We start from the raw sequence: 27946 nt of genomic DNA on the forward strand, positions 1-27946 counted from the left end.
AATTCCAGGGCGAGACCTAAAAACTGCATAACTATTAGTTGGATCAATTACCACCTCATTGATAGGATACCCATTGATTTGAGGGAATGTCTGCATCCCTGCGCTGGTCACCTTTAGCTTCAGGAAATGTAGGAGAACATTGCTGGGCGCTGTGTGGTATTACATCCAGTCCTAGGGGCTATATCTATAATTGTGACAAAATAGTGGAGCAGAACAAAATTTGCAGTAACCAAGGTACCAAGCACTTTTTTCTTCCCTCCATTACTATTTTGTCCCTATGATCCCACACAGTGACAGTGTTGTGGTGTGTTTTTGTGCCACCACAAAATCACTGGTGCAAGTAAACTTGAAATAATATCAAATAAGCGTTTGTTCATTGCAAATGTATGTACATTTCAAGCAAAACTTGGTCCGCAAGCAGAACTTTTATATAGTTTAGGAGCAAGATTTGTACAATATCGGCCTAAATGACACAATGAATTAAGTTATGACATAACTCAAACAGTCCAAATAAAGGGCAGACTCCTCTGTGAGACTGTGAATCGTATACTCATATCTATAATTTCACAACAAAACTGGCAAATGTTCTTAGGCAAAACGAAAGGGGACAAAGTCCAGCACTAGGCATAGTATCATGGGAAGAATTTGCACCATTTGCTTCTTCTTCTTGTGTTTTGTTGCAGATCACATGTAAATAATTTTCACAATAGGTCTGGGTCCAGACCATGCACATAGTAAATTCTCCTCACAAGTGGCTGGCTCCTTGCCTTTACTGATATTCCATATGTGGCATCTAGTTGGGAAGGCTCGAGAAGATCCCCTAAAGGCTATTTGTCCTTTGATCACTTGTTGACTTCAACATGTCAATTTTCAAAGTGTTCCGTGAGGGTATCCAACATAAGAAGTGGCATAAGGCATGGTGAGTTAGCTGCATCTTCCACAACAGCTTTTGAAGCTGTTATTTGTTCTAGAAAGTTAGGTATCACGGATTTGGGTTTCCAATATTGATCGGGTTTGTGAATCCACCGTTGAGTTAGATTTTGATTTTATGGCAGTGTCATTTGTTGCCTGAGAAGTTTCTTCAATGAAGACATTCTCCAACACGGCGAGGATGGATGTACGGAACTTCTCTTTGAAGTCGTGGCCCACAAAGACATACAAAATGGGGTTGATGCAGCTGTTGATGAATGCAAGGCTGGAGGTGATGGGCACACCAATGTCCTGCAGTTTACCTGTACCATCCCCTTGAGCATGCACAGCTAGCTCCAGAAAGGAGAACATGGTAGGGGAACCAGCAGATACAGAAGCACACAATGACTGCAATGATGATCTTGAATGGTTTGCTGGATGTTGCCAGGCGATTTCTGCTCAACCTTATAGCAATAGTGATATAACAAATCACAATGACGGAGAAGGGTAAGAAAAATCCTATCACAAACCTTGCCCAAATTAGAGCTGAGTATCTGCGTATCCCAACTACATATGTTTCTTCATCATCCAACCCAAATTCATTGTAGCAATTTATAACTGTCCCATTTAGTTCCCTAAGAGCAGTGGTTCGGAAAATAAAATATGGCAGGCTTACTATCAAAGATGCACCCCACACCGCCAGGGCTATGAAGATGGCCAGCTGCGGAGTCCTGTGGTTCTGAGACCACACGGGCCTGATCACCGAGATACAACGATCAATGCTGATCACCATCAGAAAGAAGATGCTGGCAAACATGTTCAGGAAGGCCACAGTGCTGTTTAACTTGCACAGGAATTTGCCGAATGGCCAGTGGAAGCCCAAGGCGATGTAGGTAATGCTAAGGGGCAAGAAGAAGGTGAAGATGAAGTCGGCGATGGCGAGGTTCAGAAACCACACAGTATTGACGGTTCTCTTCATCTTAAAGCCGGTGACCCAGATCACTAGACCATTCCCTGTCACCCCCAAGAAGAAAGCGACAAAGTGAATGAACATGGTAAACCCATGCAATGCTGCCTTGGTGCCTTCATCCTCCTCCTCGTAACAGTAATAGTAGTCACCAGGGGTTGTGAACTCTTCTGGACCAGTAAAGTTTGTCGATAGTGGTGGAAAGGCGGTGAATACTGACAATGGTGAAAAGGTTGTGATATTGACTGAGGATTCTGGAAAGGTTGTAGTATTGAGGGAGTAGGGTTCCAGCGAAGCAGAAGTCTTCAACTCTGTATTTGATGTCATATTCTCCATCCTTTGGGATTGATCTAACTTTCTGAAAAGAAAAACAAAATGAAGAATCAGATCGTACATTGAAATACTTATTATTACTACAGTAGGGCTTTGTGTATGGATCACACTTCTGCACGTTCTCTGCAAGCCACAGCGCCCAAAGGACACGCCAGTGGCAGGCTGTGAGCTATATAAACGTTAGTAACATAAGATAGATTGAATCAGGGTACAATATTTATTTTATTACGATATTCACCAAAATAAGACATTTAAGAGTGATGAAAAGTGATTGAAGTGAATGACAAATGTTTCCGAAAACTTCCACTAAAAATCAATTTCTGGAATACTGTTCTTATTTTGTGATTAAGAAATAATCAATAAAATAACAGTCACTCTTATGGGGATCAGACACGTAGGGGGCCATTAGGATGGTGGGCGGACTTTGCCCGCCCGCCATCCTCACGGTACTTGGGACCGCCCGCCATAAGGGCAGGGGTCCTGTGGGGGGGTATTAGGATGCGCCCGCCACAGTGATGGGCGCATCCTGCATATTTAACATTGTGGTGGGCGGTGCTCTCAGCACCGCCCGCCACAATGCTAAAAATGCATGTATGCATTTGCACACACAAAGCGGCAGGCACCGCGTGGTGCCTGCCGCTTTGTCTATGCAAATGCAGGGCGGTATCACAGGTACCCCCGTGTGCACCCCCACCTCGCCTTCACTCTGGGGGCCAGCAGGGGGCCCCCAAAGTGAAGACCGCCTGCCTTAAGGCATCTGCAGAAGCCCATACTAATATGGCTGGCGGGGTCTGATAGACACCGCCACTATATTAAACCTTTTCCGCCCCGGTCGCCAGGCGACCACGGCGGAAAAGCAGCGGACGGTCTTTCCGCGGACCCCCCAGCCATGCTAATAGGGCGGGGGGTCATTCTGGTTAGGATGGCGGGCGGATTGCCCCCGCCAGGCCGGCGGTGGCTACCAACAGGCTGGCGGGGGCAATCCGCCCGCCATCCTAACGGGCCCCGTGGTATGGAAGAATTGTTTTTTCTACATAACTCATATACAACCCCTCAAAAAAATTTAAAATGTTACACGTCTCTACATAGGTATAAATTGAAGTTGGTCCCACAGAGTTAAATATACCTTTGTCCCTTAGACGAAAATGGGAGACTGTTCTTTGGGATAAAAAGACACATTTGACCCATAGACTTACTTCACTGTTTATCCCATAAATATAATTTGATGCTTGCCCCATCAACTTTTATTTTTTCTGTCACCTATGCTTACATGGGTATTCATCTTGGTCCTACAGAGTTAAAGTGCACCTACCCCATAAGCGCCAATGGCCGTGTGTCCCGGAGAATTAACCAAGCATTCCCGTGAGTCCTTCGCAGGTGTGGGTTTAAGTTGTTTGGAAAACACCAGTAATTAATTTGTAAAATGCCTCATTGTAACTGAACAGCCAGGATCAGACACATAATAGATTTATTACAAATTGAAATTAAACCTTATGTTAGACCAATATTAGTCCTTATAGGATTTCTGAGTCGCAGACATAACTGTTGATATACATACAAATGTTCCCTGGCTGTGGAAAGATCTGGAAGTCTGTAAAATCCCATTTCTCTTTTTATGTCTTTCTATATATCTTTAGCTTCAGGTTTGTTATACTTTGTGTATGTGGCTTTGGGATTCGAGTTATAAGGACTTGGAATCGATGCCCAGCCCCAGTGGCATGGTGCTAGCACATTTCGTGAGACAGTACCAAGTATCTTCCCACATGTTCTTCCACCTTCTTCACCACCGTGGTCCAGAAACCAAGAAAGGGTCTGGCAAAGGAGGGAACAGTGTTTTTTAAAAAGCTCTGATGTTCATCGTACCCCTTATGCTCAACACTGATTCACAGTGCTTGATTTGTAAAAGAATTGGTGCAGGGGCCAAAGTTTTACTGAGAAGCCTGAATCTGGTGTCACAGGATGTTGTGGGTAACAAATACCAAAGATGTCTAGTCTTTATTCCACCTCGTGCCTCTTTAATACACCACCAGACTCTCTCTGCCCCTTTGTCTCACCCTTGCGAGTTCTTTATCATCTCTGTTTCCCTCTTTCTCACAGTTATTTCATCTTTCTCTTACTCCTTCTTTCCCAATTTAGTGTGTTTCACTCTCTTGCACAGGGTCAAAGTCTGATGAGGAGAAATAAGTGCTGGTCCTCAAAACTTGTCAGTAGGTCTCACCTGCAACCACCTGCTTAAATTAAGCCCTACACAGCCCACATAATCGATCGAGACAGAACACAGTGATGGAAGATATGTGTAATAAATGATTCAAGTAGTTTTATTTTAAGATTCCCTCTATTAACCACCTCATTACGACAGTGGTAAGAACACTGGTTGACTCTATCTCTTCCTCTACCCTAAATTGATTTAAACAAAATGTCCACCCTAATACATCTACCCATGCATTGTCTTCTTCCACGACTTGGCTTTATCACAGCATCCTCCCACCCAACATCAACTTCTGCCACTACATCACCCACCCGACATCTAATTCTGCCTCTACATCACTCCATCACAACATCCAACTCCCTGGCATCTACCTCTGCCTTTATGCCACTTCATCACAACATCAACTCACCCAGGCATTTGCCTCTACATCACTCCATCACAAAATCCACTCCCTCCACATCTACTTCTGCCTCTACGTCACTCCATCACAACATCCATCCACTCAACATCTACTTCTGCCTCTACATCACTCCATCACAACATCCATCCCCTCGACATCTATTTCTGCCTCTACGTCACTCCATGACAACATCAACCAACACGAAATCTACTTCTGCCTCTATGTCACTAGATCACAAAATCCACCCACCCGACATCTACTTCTGCCTCTACGTCACTCAATGACAACATCCACCACCCAGGCATCTTCCTCTGCCTCTATGTCACTCCATCACAACAGACACCCACCCAACATTTAATTCTGCCTCTACATCACTCTCTCACAACACCCACCCAACATCTACTTCTGCCTTTGCCTCGCTCCATCACAACATTCAGTACCAGACATCTTCTTCCACCTCTAGTACACTCAATCATCTACTCACCATATCTACCACCTCTAGATCAGTTATGTATTTATATATTTGTTTACTTATGTGGTTTATATAGCATGAGACCCTTACGGGTGAGCAGTGGCGCTTTACAAGACACCTGACTAAGTGATTGAGATAAAAGAGAGACTTGGTGGATGAGATATGGGAAAAGCAACTGTAGAAAAGTGCAAGTCAAGATACCTGAGGAAAGCTGGAGAAGAGAAGAGAACTACTTTTAACAAGCACTGGCAAAGTCAATAGGTCTCGCCACTGGGACCTTTTAAGCGTTTTGCCATGGAGCACACTATCCTGGGTGCTGTGCTGCCAGGGATTTAAGAGCTAAAGAATTACTACACACGAGGTCATGTAGTCTAATTCAGGAATACATCTCTGTGGTCAACTGTAGTTCAACCATGCCTCAAGAACAAAATAGGTATAAAGTTACAATAGGAGGGTTTCAAACTAAAACAAGGAAAGGGGCTGTACGAGAGAGTTAAGTGTCTAGTTAAATGATATGTTTTTTTTATCAAGATTATGAAGGAGAGACAGACCATGCGATGGTGAGCGTGGTTAGAGTTACTAAAAATGTGTGGTGATGTGTTCACTTGTGGCCCTTCGGAAAGATTAACTGGTTATCTTTTCAATTGCTTATGACTGTACTTGGCTGTTAATCTGGTACTAATGAGGTGAAATAGTTGCCCAGATGGTGTAAACCCATGGAAGGAGACTGATGTCTGGAGCAACCACAAATGGCCAAAAGAGAACACCAGAAAAACTTTTTTACAAGGGGAAAAGGAGCACCCGAGTAACAAAACTTAATTTTTACTGGGGTCCTGAAATTATTGCATAATGTCGAATGCAGAATCATAAAAAATGAAATAATCAACAGAAAGCCCTGGCGAGCCTTCCAAATCTGCGTGCTTCCATGTTTGTTCCAAGCAATGTTTGTAGTAGTATGAATAATATCAATCATAGAAAGTGGCCAAACAGATAAAAAGGCCCACAAACCTTAAGAAACCAGCCCACACACTGACCTTTCAGACCATCCTGCGGGCACAGTGGCCCAATGGCCAGTCCGACCCTGGAAGATGTTCCATCTTTACTGTGAGAGGGTGTGTTCTTATGTTTAGTTTAATTTGTCAGGTTGAATATGTTGTGCGATTTTTTTCTGGGCGGGGGGCAAGTCACTTGAGCATCATCTAGGATAGTAGACATGCCTTGCGTAAGTACATCTAAGGCAGGGGGTGATAGGAGCGCTGTTATGTGTCGATAATGGCCAATTCATGTATTTTTTGTATCATCATTATGGATATATGCTTTAGTTTTTTCTGTGTTATGCTAGGAATTGGTGTTTATTTTCGTCCGATCTGTGGGTTTCTTTAGCGTGGACCCGGCTTCATGGGCGTTGGAGCACAACACAGCAAATTGGCAATTCCGAACTGAGATGTTGGCAGCAGATAGATGCATTGCTTCCCCGGTGGAGACTGCTGCAGAAAGCACTGTGATATCCCAGTCTTTATTATATACGGCCAGGTCCATGTGGTGTGTGTAGGTATTTGCACAGCAGGAGCAGGTGATCCATAACTTCTAAAGTGAGTCGAATATTACAAGAACGGAACCAGGGCTCGAGTCGGGGTACCACGCGGGTGGACGGTGGCCCCCCACTTATTTTACCGGGGGACGCCGTCCCACCTGCCAAAGAGCTGGACTTCACTCTTTAGCCTCTCTGGGACAAGGAGCTCGGCACCTTCCATCACGTCACTTCCTGTCGTGACGTCACTTCCGGTGACAGCGTCCCCCACTTCTTTTTTTACGACTTGCGCCCTGAACGGAACTGAGCATAACAGGGAATATATTGTTTTAAACCATCCATGCACAGTGGCATAGCTAGCTCTCTGGCCACCCTTCGCCGTCCATGCGTTTGCAGCGGCCGTAATGAAGAGCGAGGGGAGGGGGAGGGGGGCTGCTGGCAAGTATTGTCCATTTGCCACCCTACGGCAAACGAATTGAGAAGCAGGGGGAGGCGTGCTGTTGCTGCCCCGAGACAGCAGGTAATAGCAGGGGGAGGCCACCGACCCCAAATCTCGTGCCCCCGCATCCCCCCCAACTACGCCACTGCCCATGCATCAATTTCGATCTTCACATGAAACAGGATTCTTCTGGGAATCATAGACAGGTGTTTGCACTGTTTGTTCACTGTATGCAGTGCTTTAAATGGGAAATTAGAAGTGCCGGTACTCACTAATTAGACTGGGTAGGTATTTAGGGGCGTGTCTGGGGGGGGGGGTCTGGGAGCCAGGAATGTAATAATAGCCACATAAGTAAGCTTTAACACAAATACTCTGATTATCATGTAAAGCTCTTAAATGCCCATAGGCCACATTTGCGGAAAATCAAACTGGCTCCTTACATAAGAGACATAGCAAGCATCAGCTTCTATGTCATATGTGCATGACCTAATTTTTTGCAGTTTAATATTGCGCAAATTTGGGCCATGGGCATTTAAGCGATTTACATACAATCAGAACATCAGCATTAAAGCTTCCTTTTTTAAGACCCCTGGTTAAGGGAGTTGTCCAGAACCACAGGATGATGAGACGACGTCGGGATTCGACCCTGGTTCTTCAGTTCCACTCTCCGCACTTCTGACCATCTGAACTCCCTCCCGACCCACCTCCGCCTGACCCAGGACCACCTCGCCTTCAGGAAGCAGCTCAAGACCTGGCTGTTCGAGCAGTAGCGGACCCCCCCTCCCCTAGCGCCTTGAGACCCTCCGGGTGAGTAGTGCGCTATATAAATGCTTTGATTGATTGATTGATTGACCATATCCTCATTCTTGCCGCGATGCCAGAAAACCAGAGCCGCAACTAGAGTCAAATTTCAGGGGGGTGGTGGGGAGCTAATTCTTTCAGCAATAGGCAGCAGAGATGCAGGGGCTCTGAAGGGGTGAGAAACAACAAAGCCTCATTAAAAGCAATTGGAGGCAGATTTATGAATGCCTTGCGCCGCCGGTGCGTCACTTTTTCCCATGTTAAAAATGACGCACCGGCGGCGCAAGGCCTTCATAAATCTGCCCCTTGGTCTTTTAAAGACCTGTGAAGTACTTGGGTGCGGCCGTGTGCGCGCCCCGTAAACTGTCTCATCCTGGGCTGCCACACGTCAGGGGAGGGGGGCTGGGGTGTCTGAAGCCCTTTGATCCCAATGGGCTTGCTTGCCTGATGAGAACCTAAAACTGCAGGCGCACCCCAGCGCAGAAATACACAGGCTGCCAGTTGCCAGCCAGAGCAGCACCTCAGCACGCACCAACTGTTGCACGTACCTGTACTTCAGGGCCTGAGCCCTGCTGCTTCATGGAGTACCGGTACTCTTTTTTTTTTGTCCTCATATATGCCACCAGTAGATATTAGCTCTAAGTAGGCGTACTCCAGGCCACTGACACAAACAGTCCACCTTTCCTGCCCATAAGTTTGTGGATAGCCGATAGAGATCGCCCTGAGGTAAGGCCGTTTCCAGTCCTACTCCCTCTCTCGGTGTTACTCGTCACATAGGGAGGACTGGACCACTTAACCTCTGGCATAATCATTGGACTCTGTTGATTATTTCTCACACCATGTTTTTAAGGCAGACCACAAATTTACAGACTTAACTCCTCCACACATCATATCCAGTTTGCTCACCGCCATGATATTCCTAAGACAGTCCACAAATTTTGGGGGATGTTCTGATTTCCACTCTTTACAGATCTCCCTTCTGGCAATGACAACAACATAGAAAATAAACTGTGATGTACTACTGTTTATGCTATAATCAGGTGGAAGACCAAAAAAGACAAGGTTGGGTGTGCATATAATTGGTGTTAGCAATACCTCTTCCAAGAATCCGCACACCTGTCCCCAGTAACTACCTATCTCGGGGCATCCGACGAACATATGACCGTCGTCTGCTGCTGGAAATTTGCATCTTGGAGTACTGTACAGCTGAAATTTTTGACAGTTTCGCCGGAGTCCAATAAGCCCTATAAGCTGTAAACAGGTGGTTTCTTCTCAAGTTCGATGGTTTGATAATTTTTTTAGAAAGTATGAAAGAATCTACCCAGATTTTTTGTATATCGCCTGAGATCTGTACTGTGGAGGTGTCCCATAACTTGATTAATTCAGCCTCTAGATTGTCTTGACTCCCCACAAGGGTTCTATACCACTCCGCCACCTCGCCCTTCCAGCCCTTCTCCCTACTGATTAATTCTAATGGAAGACTCTCTTCATCCGTGTTCCAGTTCTGACTTCCCCACCAAGCGGACAGCTGGTAGAACTTAAATCTTGTAATAGTTCCTCCCGTTAATCTTGATAGGGTTTCCCAGCATAATAATAAAGAGCCATTACAAAGATCCCCCCATTTCGTTAGGACAGCTTTCTTTAGTGGGAGGGCTAGTTGATCCAATAAGCATTACGGAGTGCCGGGGGAATCCCAAACTGCGGCTTGGGAGTGGTAATAAGGAATGCCTAAGATTTTTCGTATCACTTGCCAGTTATCTAGAGCTGATCATAGGAGCTTTAATCGAATTTTTTTTTAAAACTTCTGGTCTCCATACTTAAAAAGAAAAAAATCTGAACTGTATGGAAGGTCTATCAGCATAGCATGAAAGAGTTTGCCATGTGAGGAAGAGTCTAACTTATTAGCTAAGAGTCTAAAGTTCTTAAACTGAAAGGCATAACAATAAAAAAGTAAGTCTGGTAGTGCCAACCGGCCAAGTTTTAATCCCCTTCTCAACTTCTTCCAGGCTATTCTGGGAGATTTTGTCGCCCAAATGAAAGAACCAATCCTCCCTTGTAAATTAGAGATATCTTTTTTGTTGAAAATCTAAGGAATAGAGTTAAACAGAAAGGTGACCTTTGGCAAGATTATCATTTTGACTAGGTTCACCCTGCCATAGATGTTTAGGGGGAGAGTGTTCCATCTAGTCAAAAGCTTTCTAACTTCTTTTACCACTATTACCCAACTAGTCTTAGGGATATCTTCCAGATTATGAGTAAGATGGATCCCCAAATATCAAATTTTTGTTTTTTCTTCTGGGATAGGGACTGGATTGTTCCAACTCATTATGTCCGTTTTATCTCTTGAGATATTGGGAGACCTGCACAGCACTTAACAGCGGTAAGGCGACATTGGGGGGAGAGGACTGCATGGAGGCAGATAAAAACACGAAAAGCTGTCAAATAACTTGTCAAAGTGATTGCAGTAGTTTAAGCAGTTTAAGCAGAGATATCAAGGCTGTAGGCGACATAGAGGGGGCTGCCTCAGCTGATCATCCCACAAAGCAGAACTCTCCAGTAAAAGAAAAGCAGGGGGAAGTCAGAAACAGATACTAGCTAAGATCGAAGCAAGAGCTGAAGAATCAAGGAGTTTGGAACTCTTCTGATACTGTTGAGAAAGGGGGTCCAACACCCATCTCCCCCTATAAACAATACAAGAAGGGTGGGGCCAGGAGGGGTAGGTCAGCTAAGGCGATAAAACAAATACAAGCGCCTAAAAGTACACCCTCGCTTAAAAGCTATTTTAAAATCATGGAGCAGGCAGTGAATTCTAAGAAGGATGCTGCAAAAAAAAGCAGGAGCTAATATAGTCTCTAATGTAGCTGAAGTAGCTGAAGTAGCTGATGCACATGATGCATATGAGGACACCAGCCTCAGTAAAGCGTTAACTCCCTTACTTCACCCTTTACTACCTTTACTACCTTTAAGTAACAAATACGCGGTATTAGACATAACCCCGAGTGAGGAGGGTTCAGAAGTAGCAGTACAGACTAGCTCAAGGCAGGATTCAATTTTGGATGTAGGAGTCACAGTGGGCGCTGCACAAACTTTTCCTCTCCCTCTAGAAGAACCTGTAAATTCAAATGCTGCTACAATTTCCCTCCCTTTGACCGCACTTGCACTCGGCGGCAATACTAAGTCTCAATCCCACCCTCCCCCAGCCCATGAGACTGTCCATGATACTCGTAGTTCAGTCCTTCAGCCTGACGGGGCAGATAGGTCAGCAGGGATGGAAAATAAAAGTGATAGAATTGGCTCTCTGCTCCATGCCCTGAGGGTAGATCTTCTGGGTAAATTTGAGATTTCTGAGAATAATAAGAGGGGTTTGCACGACAGATTTGATCTCCTAGAGGCTAAATTAGAGGGTATCAACGCCAGGACCAGTGTCTTGGAGAGTAAAGTTACGGTACTGTCAGAGACTTCCAAAGAAAACTCCAAAGACATAGAAGCCATCAAAGCACAGAATCGGACTCTATCAATGGACCTGCAAAGGTTGGAAATGCAGAGTCGACGCAATAATCTCAGGATCCTTAAAATTCCGGAAAGAGTAGAAGTGGAGGACATAAAGGGGTTCGTGTGCAGACTACTCCGTGAAGATATTTTAAAAGACCGACTGAACATTGATCTGGAAGCTGAGATTCAGCAGGTGCACAGAGATCCTTTCAGGCTGCACCCGGATCGCAAAGCACCTAGAAAGATATTAGTGTACTTTCAAACATACTGTGTTAAAGAGTTGATCCTCAGCAGAAGTCTGGCGCGTACATTGTTACACTATCGTGCTAACCCCTATCAAATAAGGTCAGATATAGGGGGCAAAACCGCTCAAAGGCAATGGGAGCTCGGCTCTAGGATGCCAGAATTGCGTTCAACAGGGGCTCAGGTACAGATGAAGTTCCCAGCTATGCTCAAGATAATGTGGAACAATAAAATGTATACCTGTCACTTCCCAGAAGAAGTTGACGATTTACTAGTTAAAATGAGAGAATAGTTAACTGATCTCCAATTTTTCGTGGGAATACTCGCTAAACAATAGGGATGAGGGTATTTTGTAAGGAATAGTAACTAATAACTGACAACTGACAAAGATAAATAGAGAACCCGCAGAAAAAAATAAAATAAATAAATAAATAATGAATTAAAAAAAAAAGGAAAAAAAAAAAGGTTTTGGGAGAAAAGACCTATATAGTATATAGTTACACGTAACAGGTGTGTTAAGGGTACAGGGCCCCCTAAAGGCGTATTCACGCCAAACAGGAGAGATGGGTTCCTCGGGGGGTGGGTGGGGAGGGTTCACAGGGGGGAGGGAAGAAACAGACGAAAATGTCCTCATTTGCCATGATTTACTATCTTTTTATATTTGAACGTAATTACAGACCACTATTGGTAATAGGTGGAGGGGTAGTCATTTCACAAAATGGTTTCAAACCTAACACCTAGCAATAAATTCCTTTCCTGGAATGTAAACGGCTTGGGGAGCCGCAAGAAACAACAAAATGTTTGTGAGTTCTTGAAAAAATCTGAAGCTTCGATATATCTTCTGCAGGAAACTCATTTGGAAGCGGAAGAGTGTAGGAAAATATTTGCAGGTTATAACTGGGTTCAGGAAATCCTCTGTTCTAAGCAAACAGGCGTTACCAGAGGGGTTGCTATGGTAGTGCGTGCTAATAAAGGGATCATGATTCATGATTGGGATACAGATCAATCTGGAAGATGGCTGGCTGCAGTTGTGTCAATTGGCGGCACTACATTTTTGTGTGGGGTGTATTATGGCCCTAATGAGGATAATGCTTGTTTCCTCCATAAGCTAGAAAAGTATATGATACAACATACAGTTCCAGTCATATTAGGAGGCGACTTTAACCTCTTATTTGATCCTCAATTAGACCGCACCTCCAAAGCCAAATACAATCCCCCAAAAAAATCCCTTTCAGCCTTAAAAAATATTATGAATGATCACACACTACGAGATGCATGGAGAGTTAAGCATGGCAATCTTAGAGAGTATTCCTTTTATAGCAAAAAATATAGCCAGTTTTCAAGGATAGACTTCTTTTTGTTAGATCAATCTCTTTTAGCCAATATTATTTCAATTTCTTATGTCCCGGTAGGTCTGTCAGATCACTCCGTGGTTGAGCTTAAAATAGCTATGAAAAACAATCCCTTAGAATACAGGTGGACATTAGATAGAACCATCCTGTTAAACGATGAGATTAGAAATAAAACCAAGGAAAGTCTATCAGAATTCTTTATGCTTAATGAGAATACAGCTTCAGATCAAATCATATGGGACACATTTAAGTCTTTACTAAGAGGAATCTACGGCTCTCATATGATTTTAAATAGGAAGCTTAAAAAAGATAGAGATACTCAAATGCTTAACTTAATCAAAATAAAGGAACAACATCTTCAATTCGCTGCTTCTGAAGATAGAGCCAGTATTCCGGGTCTTGAAAAAGAAATATTAGAATTACAAACAGAGTTTGGAGCCAGAGCTGAAAAAGTAATCAAAGATAAGTGGGAAGTGAGTAAGCTTCGTAATTTTGAATATGGTGAGAAATGTGGTGCCATGTTAGCCTGGAAGGCTAAGACAGAGAGGAGCAGAAATAATATCATTTCTTTAACTCAGCGTGGCACTGGGTTGTCTTTAACAGAAGACATAGAGATTAAAAGAGAGGCTAAATCCTTTTACGAAGAAGTATACCAGGAGAAGAGTAATCGGGAGGCGGAAGAACAAGATAATTAGTGGGCTTTGATAGAACTGCCACAGTTGAGTGACTTTGATAAAGCTTCTTTAGTCACTGAGATTACAGAGGGAGAGGTCAGATCGCAACTGAAAAAGATGGCTAGAAATAAGGCCCCTGGTCTTGACGGACTCCCTACTGAGGTCTATAAAGATAATATGGAAGAAATTTTAGTCCCATTACATAGACTCTTCAATAAAATGTTCATCCAGGGAGAGCAAATTCCACCCTCCTGGTTAGATGCCACAATCTCTCTGATAGCTAAACCAAATAAAGACCCGAAAAGGATAGAGTCTTACCGACCGATATCGCTCCGAAATTCGGATTTAAAAATCTATTCTGGCATTTTAGCTTCCAGGTTAGCCAAAATAAATAAGTCTATCATCCATCCAGACCAGAGGGGGTTCATACCAGGCCGCCAATTGAATGAATTGACATTTCAAGCCATTGGAGCGATAGACACTGCGATTGAAAAAAAGGCACCGCTTACTATTGTAGCGATAGACGCTGCTTAGGCGTTCGACCAAGTAAACTGGCTCTTCTTATGGGAGTCAATGGCAAGATTCGGTTTTCCAGAGATTTTTATTAAAGGAATCGAAACGTTATACAGGGGTCCCAGGGCAAAAATTTTGGTTAACGGTAGCTTATCCAACTGGCTGAATATCTCCAGAGGAACAAGGCAGGGGTGCCCTTTATCTCCCCTTTTATTTGACATTTATATTGAGCCTTTTGTTTGTTCCCTGCGACTGGACTCAGTAATTAAACCCTTTATAGTAGGAGACCTAGCACTTAAGACAGCCTTGTATGCCGACGACCTCCTCCTTTATACGTCTAACCCAGAGGAGGCATTACCTAGGCTATTCCAATTGGCAGAGGATTTTGGTACAATATCAGGGTACAGCATCAACAGAGATAAAACGGACTGGTACTCTTTTTGAGTGAAAATAAGTTCCGGTACTCAGGGGGAAAAAACTGAGAAGTGCCGGTACTCAGTACCGGTGAGTACCGGCCCATTTAAAGCACTGACTATATGTGCGATTGTGCTGTGAGGCAGTTTTATATCCATCCTTGAACCTTATCACAGAGAATGGCAACTGCAAACTGTAATATTCTATGTATTTCATGCACTTGATATTGCATTTCTTCTTATGTTTATTCCTTGTGTTCTGTTACTATGGTTTCTCAGAATGCTGTTGTGTTCTCTGAGTGCATTCCACATAGGGAGCACTCTGGCTTTGACCACGACATGACTAGATGCTTGTACTTTTACTGCTAACTGAATAAACTACCTTTGTACTACAACTTTGCCTCCCGTGGATTTCTACATAATTTTACTGGCGACGAGGATGGGATACGAACCCACGCGTAGGGAGGGTGACCAATGCAGAATCGGCAGACAAGGATAGTGCACAAATAACCTTAAAGCAAGATGTCCGGCAGTCTATGCACCCTGCATACATAAGGTATAGTGGGGTATGTGCAGTGCTTTAAATGGGCCGGTACTCACAGGTACTGAGTACAGGCACTTCTTATTTTTACCACCCTGAGTACCGGCACTTCTCTGCTGTCAAGGAGAGTACCGGTACGCATAAACGGTAGGCGCCTTGGCTGTTAGTGCTAGTGGCCTGTCTGACAAAGCTGAAGTGTGCTGGTGTGCCTGCTCACTGCTATGAGTGCCAGTGGGTGGCAATGCATAGTAAATGGATAGGTATACAAAGGCGAAGCTTGGCCAAAGGTTGGCATGTATGGTTGACATATATTCACTGAAGCAAAGGCTGTATATTTGTAGCAGAAAATGTATTGCTATTTTCTCCTACGTGTTACAGTGTCAATCCATTTCACTGCACTAATTACTACTCACCCTCGGAGTTTGCCACAGACTGGCTGGGCTGTGGGCTGTGTGCACGTGGTGTGAGGTGAGATAGAAATTGCACATAAGTTGTTTACGGTCCACCTGCACATAGAGCACTTACTGTCAAGAGTTTGTGCTCTGGGGTTATTTGTCACAGATTCTCCAGGAAGAGATGTGCACTGTATGTATTCAGTGCACACTGCAGTACTGCACGATTCTCTGCACACTGAGCCACACTCCCACAGACTTAGCGGGTCCTGATGACTTAGTGATACCCACTGCTGCTCCTTTAATGCTGCTTCAATTCTGTACTGCGGACCCTGGGGTGGCCCTACCTTGCACTCACTCATATCCCCTTATCTTCCCAATCGTCTTCCTTCACTTCCTGCAACCAATGCCTCCTTGAGTTGCCAGGTCGGATTTTTTTCTATTCATTTAAAATGCAATGGGTCCCGCATTTTTCCCACATGGGCAAAACCGATGCATTACCAATGCTTGTTTGAGTTAGAGCTACACATAAGTAAATGAGCATTAGCCACCAATGCCCACTGAAACAGGAGTGGGAAATTTGTGGGCAGAAAAGAAAAAGCGAACGGTGGTGTACGCTGGCCATCCTTTAACTTGCATCGAAGTGGATGCCTACTTGTGCCCCGAGGTCACTAGAGAGTGCACGCTTCAAAATCAGGTCAGTTTGAGGGAGACAAAGCGCTCACCATGCAGGGAAGATACAAGCATTTCACAGGCCAATCCTCCACAGGCTCGGTTCCTCCCAACCGAACACGAGCCAAGAGGTCAAATAGAAATAGTGCGCTGCAACTAGCATAAAGCGGCAGGAAAGAAAGAGTACATGAAATGGGGTCAGTTGCAATGGGAGGGAACCAAGTACACAAAAGAGGAACAAATTGAATCAATGAAAAGCCAGTATTTTACAAAGTCACACAAAATAACAAATGGAATGCAAGGGTGTGCCAAAAGCTAACACAGAGGTATTCTAGCATGCCTCACAGAGCAGCGACAGCACGCTGCCTCTAGGCTCGACCTAAAAATAATTTCAAGTAATTCATTTTACAGCACAATGTTACAAATGCATCAGCCTAACAGACATAAAAGGGCATTTATTGTTAGCATGGAAATGAAATGGTACATTTTCCAATACTCCAAAACCACCAGAAGTTACACAAGACCAATAATTCTCTCCATCCACAACATTCCCTGTATATGAAAACTGCATTTGCACCTAAGTGGTGGCTTTCGGGGCTGGTTGAGGATCCCTCATCTGATCCAGTGCTGATAGTAGAATTCGTTCTAGTGGTGGCCAGGTGGTTCTTTGTGTCAGTATGGTTTGTGCAGCCTGATCATGCTTGTAAACAAATGCCATGCACGACCGTGAGGAGATCTGAATGGCTACTAAATGGGGCGGTGTTCCTATAAGAAAGGGGTAGGAGGAGTCATTTTGAAAAGGAACAGCAGCCCCCTTTAGTAGCAATTAGTTACTCGGGAACACGGGAATTTCATTTTGCGCCCTGTCCCCCCTTCTAATGTTTTTTTTATTACATGAGTACATGTCACCAAGTGACCGAGCTACAAACATGGGTTCTAATTCCTTAGTGAAATCTGATTAAATCACTTAATCTTCCTGAGTCTAATTTTGTAAACATAGCATGATATGTGACTGTGTAATTCACATATATTAAATCATCACTAGATGTACAGGTTTGTCTCTGCTCTCTGGCTTGCCACTTACTTTTATGCTATGTGAAAATCCTTACCTGTACTCATCTGTACATCAGCACAGTACTTGTGAATAACATTCAAGTCTCCAAGATGTTAAGCAAAAATCCATGTTCAAGTCTATTTGAAGACAAAAGAGAGATCAAACAGGATGTAACCCATCCTGTCTGCAGAAGAAATTGCTCCTACAACTACCTGTACATCTCACACGAGGCACAGATCGCAAGACACGTGAAGACAACTGTGTAGCAAACAAAAGGGAAGTTGACTTGTTGGTCAACAGTGCCCTAAAACTGACAGATCAAAAAAACGCATCTCCAAATATGGGGCTCCATCCCCTACCATGAGGCAACAGAGATAATGCATGAAGCCAAGGATGGATGTATTAAGAAAATTGTGCAGAGCAATAAGGCGTGAGGTCAGATTGACCCAATGGGTCAAGGTGTACATCTCTTGAGTCATCAATAGCCCTCACCGAGGAAAACGTTTTTTGCTTCTTCATCCAAGAAAGATCTAGGATGGAAGATCAAGTGTGAGCAATTTTATGATGCATGACAAAAAAGTACATAAATTTCCAGTTAAATGACCTGAATTGAACAGAGATATATTGAGTAATGGACATGCATAGGTTGTGCAAAAAAAGAGGTGACAAGTGGCCGATTAGTATTTTTGCTAACTCCCTCAAATATTTGTGTGTCCAACAGCCTCCTTTCAGAACCTGAGCCTCAATGCAATTTGATGAATTTGCGTAACACTCATTTTAATTTTAAGAAGCACAAACAAGGCTGATCTACACTGACCGGACAATGGGTGCCTCTCAGATGTTCTCAATTTAATGCACAGTAAACTTCTCATCACACAGATGGTCACCACAGGGCGAAAGGAGTCCAAACTATACATTGGGCCTTAAGTGAATGGCTTAGAGTCATAGGATTGTGAGGCAAAGCCGGATGGAGGTCTAGGGCCTCGTGTTGAAGTTAAGCAACTCTAGCCACTAGGCCACATCTCTCTAATTACTCTCCAGGCATCTATACTTCTGATTGTGAAAGCCCCTCACTGGTCTTTTAATGCACGTTCCAGCAGGGACCTACGTTCTGAGAAGTTATTCAATGAATGTATTCCTAAAGCAAGCGCCCTGAAACTCTCACGTAAAACTTTCTTCTTCGCAAACCGGAGAACAGAGTGAGGCAACCGGTGGGTAAACCCACAGGGACAGGCACTCTTGTGACACACATCTTTGTAATAGCGACGACTCTCTGCACGCACTGGCACTGTTTGAACACACAACTCTTGCTGAAAACCTTCCGTTTCACGGGATAGTTTGCCAGGCACGACGCTAGGGGAGTGCGCCTACAGGGCCCGGCCCCCCGGCACCCGCCCCCTGTCTATATAGTCAGGGGGGCAGTCGGGGTGCCCTAGTGGCCCCCGGCCACCCAAATACTTCCGGGCCGGATGACGCACTTCCGGGTGGAAGGGGGCGGAGACCGGGGCCTTTTTAGGTTCCGGTCACTGTAGCCCCGGTCTCTTTGTCGCCCTCCTACTCCGGAACGGTTGTGCTCGCTCGTGGTGCGTCCCCCACCCCATCCCCTAGAAAGTGTAATTTAACTTTAACTTGTACCAGTCCCAGTGAGCGGCAGAGTGGTGGTCGGTGGTCAGCGAGCGATGAGCCGGTGCAGCTGAGTCCTCGGAGGAGGCGACGGAGAGAAGCGCGGCATGACCGTCCAACTCGCAAGGTAAGGGGTCGTGTATGCTAAGGGGGCCAGTGGGCAGCCATGGGGAGCGGGCAGGGTATTGCTTGAGGGGTATCTGTTTGGTCCTTGGCGGCTGCTGGCGGGGCCCCCGGGTGTGCCGATTCCCTGCCAAAGCAACGTGGAGAGTCTCGGAGGGGCCGGGCGCGGGCTGCGAGTGTGGAGCGGCATCATTGTGGGGCAGCGGCTGTATGTAGAGGTTATTTTCGGGCATTCTAGTGCCGATTGAAGGAAACAAAAGGGGTATTGGAGTGAGATTAGCACGGGACACGCCGAGGGGAGCAGACGGAGGCGCAGAGGGCAATATTTAACACGGAGTTAGAGCGCTCTTGGCATCGAGCGTGTAGCTGCTACGCAATAAGCATCTGAATAGCGCGATAGGCGACAGGGCAGTAAATACAGCGCCAGAAGAGCGAAGGAACAGAGCAATCATGCCAGCTAGGAAGGTGAGCCATAAAAGAAAGGACAAGGATCCTGAGATTGCTCAGCTCCTTAAATTGGTGCTGGCAAAGCTGGGCAATAACAATGATGAGAGTAGTGACGAGGAGACGAGGACCCAGGAGGAGCCAGTGCCAGGGGGCACAGGGGACCGTCCACGCAGGGAGGGAGTACCACCCAGAGCAGCCTTCCCCCTTTTAGTAAAGAAGCCTATGGTACAACGCAAGGCGGAGGGGGGGCTAATAGGATGAAGGACAGAGCTCAGGTTACACAGGGGCCTGGAGCTGGGGATGAGAGTCCAGTAGGTCCCATCACCCCTCCGCCCCAAGTTGGAGGGCCACCCCCCCCCCCTCGGCACCGCAGGTGGAACAAGGGATTAGGGTGGAGAGCACCCCGGTAGACCCGGCGGGGTCACTCCTTGCTGAAATTAGGGAAGCCCTGAGGGCATTAGCGCCAGTCCAGACATCAGTAGGGCAAAGCAGCTTGAGTACTGGGGGGGGGGGTGCCTGTAGCTACACCTACGGTGGTGATACCTATAACTGGGACCCCCACAGCTCCCCTGGTGCAACAGCAACTCGAAGTGCAGCCAGGGGATACGCGGGATCCGACAGCGGACATTTTGGCGACAGTAGCCACCTTAGTGGGTCAGCTATTGGCTCCGACAGTTAGCCCCATGCCTAGTAGTGTGGTGGCGGCCCCTTGGGTTCCCCCGAAGTCAGCAGAACAGGGTGCGCTAAGTGAAATTCAGAGACAGATAGCCCTCTTGGTGGAAACTCGAGAATGACTTCCCACGCGCCAGCAATAGCGGCAGCACCTATGGGAGGTAAGAATTGCGAGGCGGCGATCAAGGGCGCTGACGTATTTGTAACAGGAGGGGGAGTACATGGTAATGTCTTGTCTCAACCAGGAATGTTATCTACGCATGTTCCCTTGGAGATGAAGGAACAAATCTGGTAAGGGGAATACGTGGACATTTTTGCGCTAATCAGGCCCAAGAGGAGGGATGTTGAGTACAAAGAGAAGGAGGGGAAAGAGGGCTCCTACAGGGATAGAAAGCCTGGAGTGGAGGAGTCCATTACAAATTGGTTATTTGGTTTTCATGTATTTACAATGGTGATGTTGGAGAAGAAGCCTGAGCTGGCGATATCTTTGGTATTTTACACAAATAAAATTGTGAAGGCTCATGCTACTCATGGCGGTACCGCCTGGTTGGATTATGATAGGGACTTCCGTTGGGCAAAGGTGGCTAATCCAAGCATAGGGTGGGACCAAGTGGAAATTAATGTATGGTTGGAGAGTGTGAACAGCAGGGAACAACATACCAAACAGCCCTTTCGGACCTCGCAAGGTGGGCCAGGGGAGAAGAAAGGGACGTGCTGGGCATTTAATAAGATAAGAAAGTGTGCACTTGGCCCACGGGGCAGTGCAGATTCAGACACGCCTGTTCATTCTGTGGCCATGCCTCGCATCCAGAGTTCAAATGCATCAAGAAATCCAAGGAGCGGGGGGGGCGGGGAGGGAGGAAGCAGAGAGAACAAACCCCACAGCCTTAAGCTGCCTACGCCGGTGGACATTGTGAAACTGATTTTTTGGCTCAATCAGTACCCAGCTAGGGAAGCGGCCAAGGTACTCTATTACGGTTTTTCAGAAGGTTTTCGCATCGCAGCCCAGGGTGTCCCTCCAGTCCCACAGTGTAATAACTTGCTTTCCGCACGCTTGCAACCAGCAGTAGTGGCGCAGAAAGTGGAGAAAGAGCGGGCACTGGGCAGGGTTGCAGGCCCTTTCCCGGCCCCCCCTCTAGAAGGATATGCTTGTTCTCCTCTAGGGGTGGTTCCCAAAAAAGAACCATGTCAGTTTAGGATGGTCCACAATCTGTCAGCGCCTAGGGGGGCGTCAGTGAATGACGCCATTGACCCCTCTGCGTGTTCAGTGACTTACTCTTCCTTTGATGCGGTGCTTCAGAAGTTGAGGGACTTAGGCCCCAGGGCTATCATGGCTAAGACAGATATTGAATCTGCCTTTCGCCTGTTACCAGTACACTCCAAGGATTACCATCTGTTGGGCTTTCAGCTGAACCACCTATTTTACTATGACATGTGTATGCCAATGGGGTGCGCTGTTTCTTGAAAGTATTTTGAGACTTTCAGTTCCATGCTGCAATGGGTGTTCTCACACAGGGCTGGGTACAAGGAGGTGGTCCACTATCTAGATGATTTCATGGTAATGGGCCCGGCCGCCTCAGAGGCTTGCGCACTGGCTTTAGGGGCCCTGGTGGCCATGTTCCAGGAGTTTAGGGTGCCCTTAGCGCCTGGCAAGACTGTAGGCCTGGGTACATGCATGTCCTTTCTAGGAATTGAGATTGACACAGTGGCGGGGGAGTGTAGACTACCACTTGATAAGGTTCAAGCTTTTTCCCAAGCTATTGACGCGGCCCTGGCTGGGCCTAAGGTTACTCTGCATCAATTACAGGTTTTGGTGGGGCAGCTCAACTTTGCCCTGAGGATCATTCCCATGGGGCGCCCTTTTTCTAGGTCGATTGCTAGGGCGATGGTTGGGCTGACTCAGAAGCACCATCACGTGCGCCTTAGGGCGGAGGTTAGACAGGACCTCAAGATATGGCGCACCTTCCTAAGCGATTTCAATGGGAAAGTTGTGTGGCCTGCCCCACAGGTGTCTAGTGTGGAACTGGGCTTGTTTACGGACTCAGCCGGCAGCGTTGGCTTTGGCGCCATTTTGGGTCCTGCCTGGTGCGGGCGGCATGGCCTGCAGAGTGGCATGAGTGCGGCTTAACTAAGAATATTGCTTTCTTGGAACTCTTCCCAATTGTGGTGGCGGTATCGGTGTGGGCGGACCGCTTCAGGAACAGGTCAGTCATATTCTGGTCTGACAACATGGCAGTGGTGGAAGCCATCAACAGGCAGGGGGCTACTTGCAGGCATGCTTTGAGATTGTTGAAACACTTGGTGTTGGAATGTTTGAGGGTGAATTTAACATTCAAGGCTGCGCATATACCTGGGGTTGACAATCACGCTGCTGATGCTCTGTCTCGTTCCAAGTTACAGGACTTCCGGAGATTCCACCCGCAAGCAGAGGAACAGATGACAGGGTTCCCTATATCGCTGTGGACGATTGGAGCCCCGCACTAGCGGGGCTGGTAGGTGCCTCCCTGAGAGATCGCACTAGGAGATCGTACCAACAGCATTTTAATTCTTACAGGTTATTCGTGCAAAAGGCTGGTATTCCTAAACTGTTTTCTCCTGAAGAGATATATGGTTTTCCGCAGGGCCTGAGGGACCAGGGCAGGGCCGTGTCTTATGCTAGGGCCCATTTGACTGCGATAGGTTTCTTTCCTAAGTTAGCGGGGGAGTGCGACCCTGGCGCCTCTCTTTTGTGGTGAGAAAGGCTTTGACTGGGTGGGCTAAGTTAGAGGGACCCCGACGGGATTGCCGGAGGCCCCTGGACATTGCAACCCTGTCTAATATCATAGCATCTCTGCCCTCAATTTGCAGTTCACGCTTCGAGTGCATACTCTTTGGTGCGGTATTTACGCTGACCTTTTTATGGTGCCTTCCTGCTGTGCGAAATCGTAGGGTCCTCCAGGATGGACCAGGGCAGGGGCCTACAACTAAGGGACACCACTTTATCCCCAGGGGGTATGACAGTGATTCTGAGAAGGTCCAAAACCGACCAGGGAGGTAAGGGGGCCACCATAAATCTAAATCCAGCGCCCGGCAGTATCGCTTGTCCAGTCACCCGAATGCGGGAATATTTGGCCCTACGCCCAGTAGGGGGGGAACGGCCTTGTTCATTCATGAGCAGGGCGATTGTCTTTCTCAATACCAATTTAAGGCAGTGTTTGGGTTGGCCTTAGCAGAACTAGAATTGGGGGCCTCTGGGTACTCCTCACACTCTTTCAGGATTGGGGCTGCGACATTAGCAGCGGGGGCAGGCTTGCCTACCCACGAGGTGAAAGAGGTCGGGTGCTGGTCGTCCGACTGTTTCAAGAGGTACATAAGGCCTGAATTGTTGTGACTAAATGCTGATGATCTGTCAATGATTGTATTTGACTTTTCCATTTCTCTCCTGTTCAGTAGTCAAATGTCGAATGTCAAATGTTCTTATATAGCGCCTTATTACCGCAAGGTCTCAAGGCGCTTGCTTTGGGAACCCGTCCTGGCTTTTTCCCTGTGAGATAACCCCTACTAGGCATCCCCAAGGTGAAAGCCAGGTATCCCGCCGCGGGGGGCCGTAGTGGAGATTAAGCAAGCTATTGCCCAGAGTTGCAGAGTGTGAACCCGTGATTCGAGTAGGCACCGAAGCGAGAATCATCGAGTCCATGGACATTTTTGGGCTCAAGACCCTGCCGCTTTGGGAATTGAACCCTGGTCCCGGGTCTGACCTCTGCTTCAGGGTCTGCCTCCTCTAACCAGTGAGCCACACTTCTCCACTAGTATGTAGTAGTAGTATGCCCGCAAAGGTGGTGTGGGTACTGGGGCACTCGTTTGTGCGGCGCGCTACGGTGCGGCTACAGCAGCGACGAGTCGTGAAGCCGGCGGGCTTAAGCGGGACGGAATTCCTGTGGCGGGGCGTCGGGGGCTTGCGAATTCGGCACCTGCGGCAACTCGTGGAGGAAATAAGAGAACAGGAAGGGCAGAGGTCCCCGGATTGGATCATCATCCACTTAGGAGGGAACGACATGGTGGACCGGGGACACCTGGCAGTCAAAGAAGCATTGTTGACCGAATTTGCATGGTTAGGGAGAATCTTTCCTTTTGCCTGGATTGCCTGGTCATGCATGATACCATGCAGGACGTGGGGCCCCGGAGTGCGGGCTAGATCTTTGAATGTGTCAGTGAGGCGGCTTAACAGGGAATCGGCCAAGTTGAGCTCAGTGAAGGGCTGCTTGTGTTTGATTCCGCACAGAATGATCTCAGGAGAAGCAATGTATCACCACGATGGAGTGCATTTGTCGGACTTGGGAACTGATACATGGATCTTTCGTGCAGAACGCAGGTGGGGAGGGTGACAGACCTGGGCACCCGGGTCACCCTTGTGGTGGTAAAGAGACCTGCGAACAGTGACATTGACGTACAGAAGGGAGGGGAGTCCGCCTTGCGTACTCCCTAGGCCAGCACTGAGGGGGGAGACGGTAAGCTCTCCCCTGGAATAAGGTGGCCACCGGCTGGGGAGGCTAGGGCGACAGGTTACGAGCCTCCTGGGTTCCTGGGCAGCCTGGTGGTCGGGGGGTGGGCCCCAGTGATGGCGGACAAGGATCGGAGGTGGGGCCCACCACTCAAGGGCGCAGGTGCGTTGCACCTTGCGTGGGTGGCTCCACATAGGTGATGCGAGCCAGAAAGGCCCCTTAGTGCTGGAGGGCTCTAATGTGAACGTCAATATTAAAAAGTATGTTGTGAATTGCTAATTTTGCTAATTATGCATTGAATTTCTTTGTCATGTTTATGAAGATGTTTGGATTAAACATGGCCGTTTTACACCCACACAAATCTCTGTTGATGATTTACATGTAGGGATTCAGGGTACCTGGGTGGGGGCGGGGACAAGGCTGGGGATTCCGTGTCCTGTGCAGAATTGTGACGATGGACGACTGACTAAGGTGGTGTAGCAATCTATGGACTCTTTATTTATGATATGTTTTTGTTTACATGAGGCTGACGGGTCAGCTAAAGCTAAAAAAAGATTGTGAATATCCTAACACACTCACAAAGATAATCTTCTGTCGGATGGTCAGATATATCACTACTTTCAGGCACCTTTTCATCCATTCCTGAACTGACCCGAGGCGCTTGGCTTGACAGCAGACACGAGGCTCAAATATTCACTGATTTGCCCAAGTAAGGGCTCTGCTAAAGGTTCTGTTGAAGCATTCTGGTATAATCATCATTTTGCCCAGGGATGAAAATTGGTGTACCTAGTAATATTCATATATTCATAATTCTGTGCGATTGTTGGGGCACCGCTATACATCTGTGTGCCTTAAATTGTACAAATGTACAATGTAAACATGTAAAAGACTATTGAACAGTGCGAGCACAGGTGTTATTACGGTTATATATTTCTAGTGCCAGTAGATAACTATTCCTATTGTTTATCCATGAAGAGCAAAATAGATTAAACATATCCACAAATGCATTCTACTACATAGCAAACAAGGGCTATTAAGGCACCGGATTTAAATTTTAAATGACAAGTCTTTATTTTTTTGACAAATCAATAATTATTGCATAATTTTTTCATACATGCAACGTTATTTTTGTAATGAAGACGACATTCATTTCTTAAGTAATCGATCTGGTTTCACCATTTTATTGATTGGGATAAGTTTAGGTTATATAGGACTAATCAGTAGTTGGCCATGAAGCTAGAAAAAAATCACCCAATTTTGGGAAAATTCGTTTTGGTATACTTAATTTTGGTTTTAGTAACCTTGCTGTCCACATGTCATGAATTCTCAAGTTTGTTGTCTGTCGGCCCATATGCACTCTATCTGGGTTATGAGCAACACCTGCTACAATAAAAAATGTTCTCTGTAAAATGTTCAGGTGCTTTTAGAAGATGGGTTTCTTGTAGCTCAGATATCGAAAGACGGAGAGACGTCAAAAAAAACGAAGAGAAAGGCAAATTGTAAAACAAAGCAAAGAAGAAGAGAGTGCGTGGCCTGCTGTCCTGCAACTAGGAAACAGCTAGGCCTCAAAGATGAAGGTTGCTGTGCATGGTAAGTCCGAGGGGCTGTGATGCCGGGTTTCGCAACAAAGTGGACTGACCACCAGGGGTTCAGGCTCTCCAGCACAGCAGGGGGCTGGGAAGGAGGAGCACCAGGTGTAGGCGCATTAAGAGAGGTGACGCCACAGCGAGAGCTGGGCTCCTGTAAATAAGACGTCTTACGTCATGAGACAAACAGTGGCGCTTGCATCCCACCAGGTGTTATGGCAAGATGGTGGTTCTTCTGCCCCAGCAGGGCGGGTCACAATGCCTGGGGTCCTTACCCCTTATGGATGCTACAACCACAGGGCTGCCTACATTGACCCGCGCTTCCTGAGTTTGTGGTTCCAAGCAGCGTCGGATTGGTAACGCGGGCACTCGGGCATTGCCCTAGCGGCCGGTGTCCAGTGTCAGCTGTGGCCTGCTTTTTTTAGCAGTCTGGGGTGTGATTTGGCGGTTTCTGCATTGTTTGGATGTCGCCAGCAGCCCAGTGGGTGCGTGAGTGGCCTCCAATACCTCCCTTTTATCAAAGGGCAGAGGTGTCACCCCCTTTCTCTCGCTGGGGCCGGCCCATTAATATGCATATTGTGCAGGGGCAGGGGGTTGGAGCAAAAGTGGCCTCACTTATAGTCAGGTGTGTTTCACCAGTGTAAACTACTCCGTGCATTTTTTTTAAATAAAACCTCGCCGAAGCAGTGTTTTGATAAAACAATATGCAAATGTGGGCCACTTTTTTTTTGCGTGCCCGGGCCGATTTTTAATACCAATCCAACCCTGGTTCCAAGGACTCGTGACCGGTCAGCCCCCAGTCTGTGCCCAATGGTCTGCGGTCTAAGTCCATAGGTCGGGCTCCTGAAGGCTGTTTCGGAGCCTTTGGCCATGAAGTTGTGTCTACTCGCTATGCACCTTTCTTCTGAACCTGTCCCTTCGAACAGCCCCACACAGAACCTTCCCGGCTAATTCTGTTGACTCCGGATGAACGCGAGACACCCACGGATGAAACTTGTTTTCCCAAATCCTTAAGAAGATGGTTTACAAAGATGCACCCGTCGAGTGCAGACTGCAGAGCCCTTATGGACCCGTGTGTCATGACGCAGGCACCTGAGAGCTTGGCACCGGGGCTCAGGCCTTAATAGCCGTGCCACCCTGTCATTATTACCCGTGCGTGTCTCTAGGTATCAGTGCACGTTTTCGTGTCTGCAATACACGAGGCTGCCGACTGTTCTGGAAAACTCATGTATGTGCCTAGCGCTTGATATTAGCTTTAAAGCGCTCTCATTCTAGGCAGGAAAGAAACTGCGACACGAGTGGACAGAGTGACTGTGCACAAAATAAAAACATTCATGTCAAATGGAAACATAGGATCAAATCTTTATCCAGGTTTCACTGTCATTGACACAGACACAAGCTTCTATCTGGGAATCGATCACAGTAGCATGTGACCCTGTGGTCCACAGATATCAGAGACCCGCGGTCGCGCCAGCTTTGCTACCTGCTTCACCGCTCCCCGTTTTCGGCTCCCCCCTGCCGCTCACTTTCTCGCTGTCTGCAGTCAGCCGTCGGCCGTCTCACTTGCCCAGCACTCTCTCCGATGCCCCAGTCTCGCTCAATCGATC

The 27946-nt window shown here is 46.8% G+C and overlaps 1 protein-coding gene across 1 annotated transcript; it reads right to left on the reverse strand.

Moving 5' to 3' along the window:
- Positions 1-471: 471 nt before the first annotated feature.
- Positions 472-27946, reverse strand: LOC144767692 (chemerin-like receptor 2). The gene is given in 3 exon segments (XM_078651087.1): positions 472-1279; positions 1281-2234; positions 27823-27946. Coding segments are annotated over 2 exon segments (1236 nt in total). The 5' UTR covers positions 2213-2234; positions 27823-27946; the 3' UTR covers positions 472-975.

This window comes from Lissotriton helveticus, chromosome 7, assembly GCF_964261635.1.
Source record: "Lissotriton helveticus chromosome 7, aLisHel1.1, whole genome shotgun sequence".
NCBI lineage: Eukaryota > Metazoa > Chordata > Amphibia > Caudata > Salamandridae > Lissotriton > Lissotriton helveticus.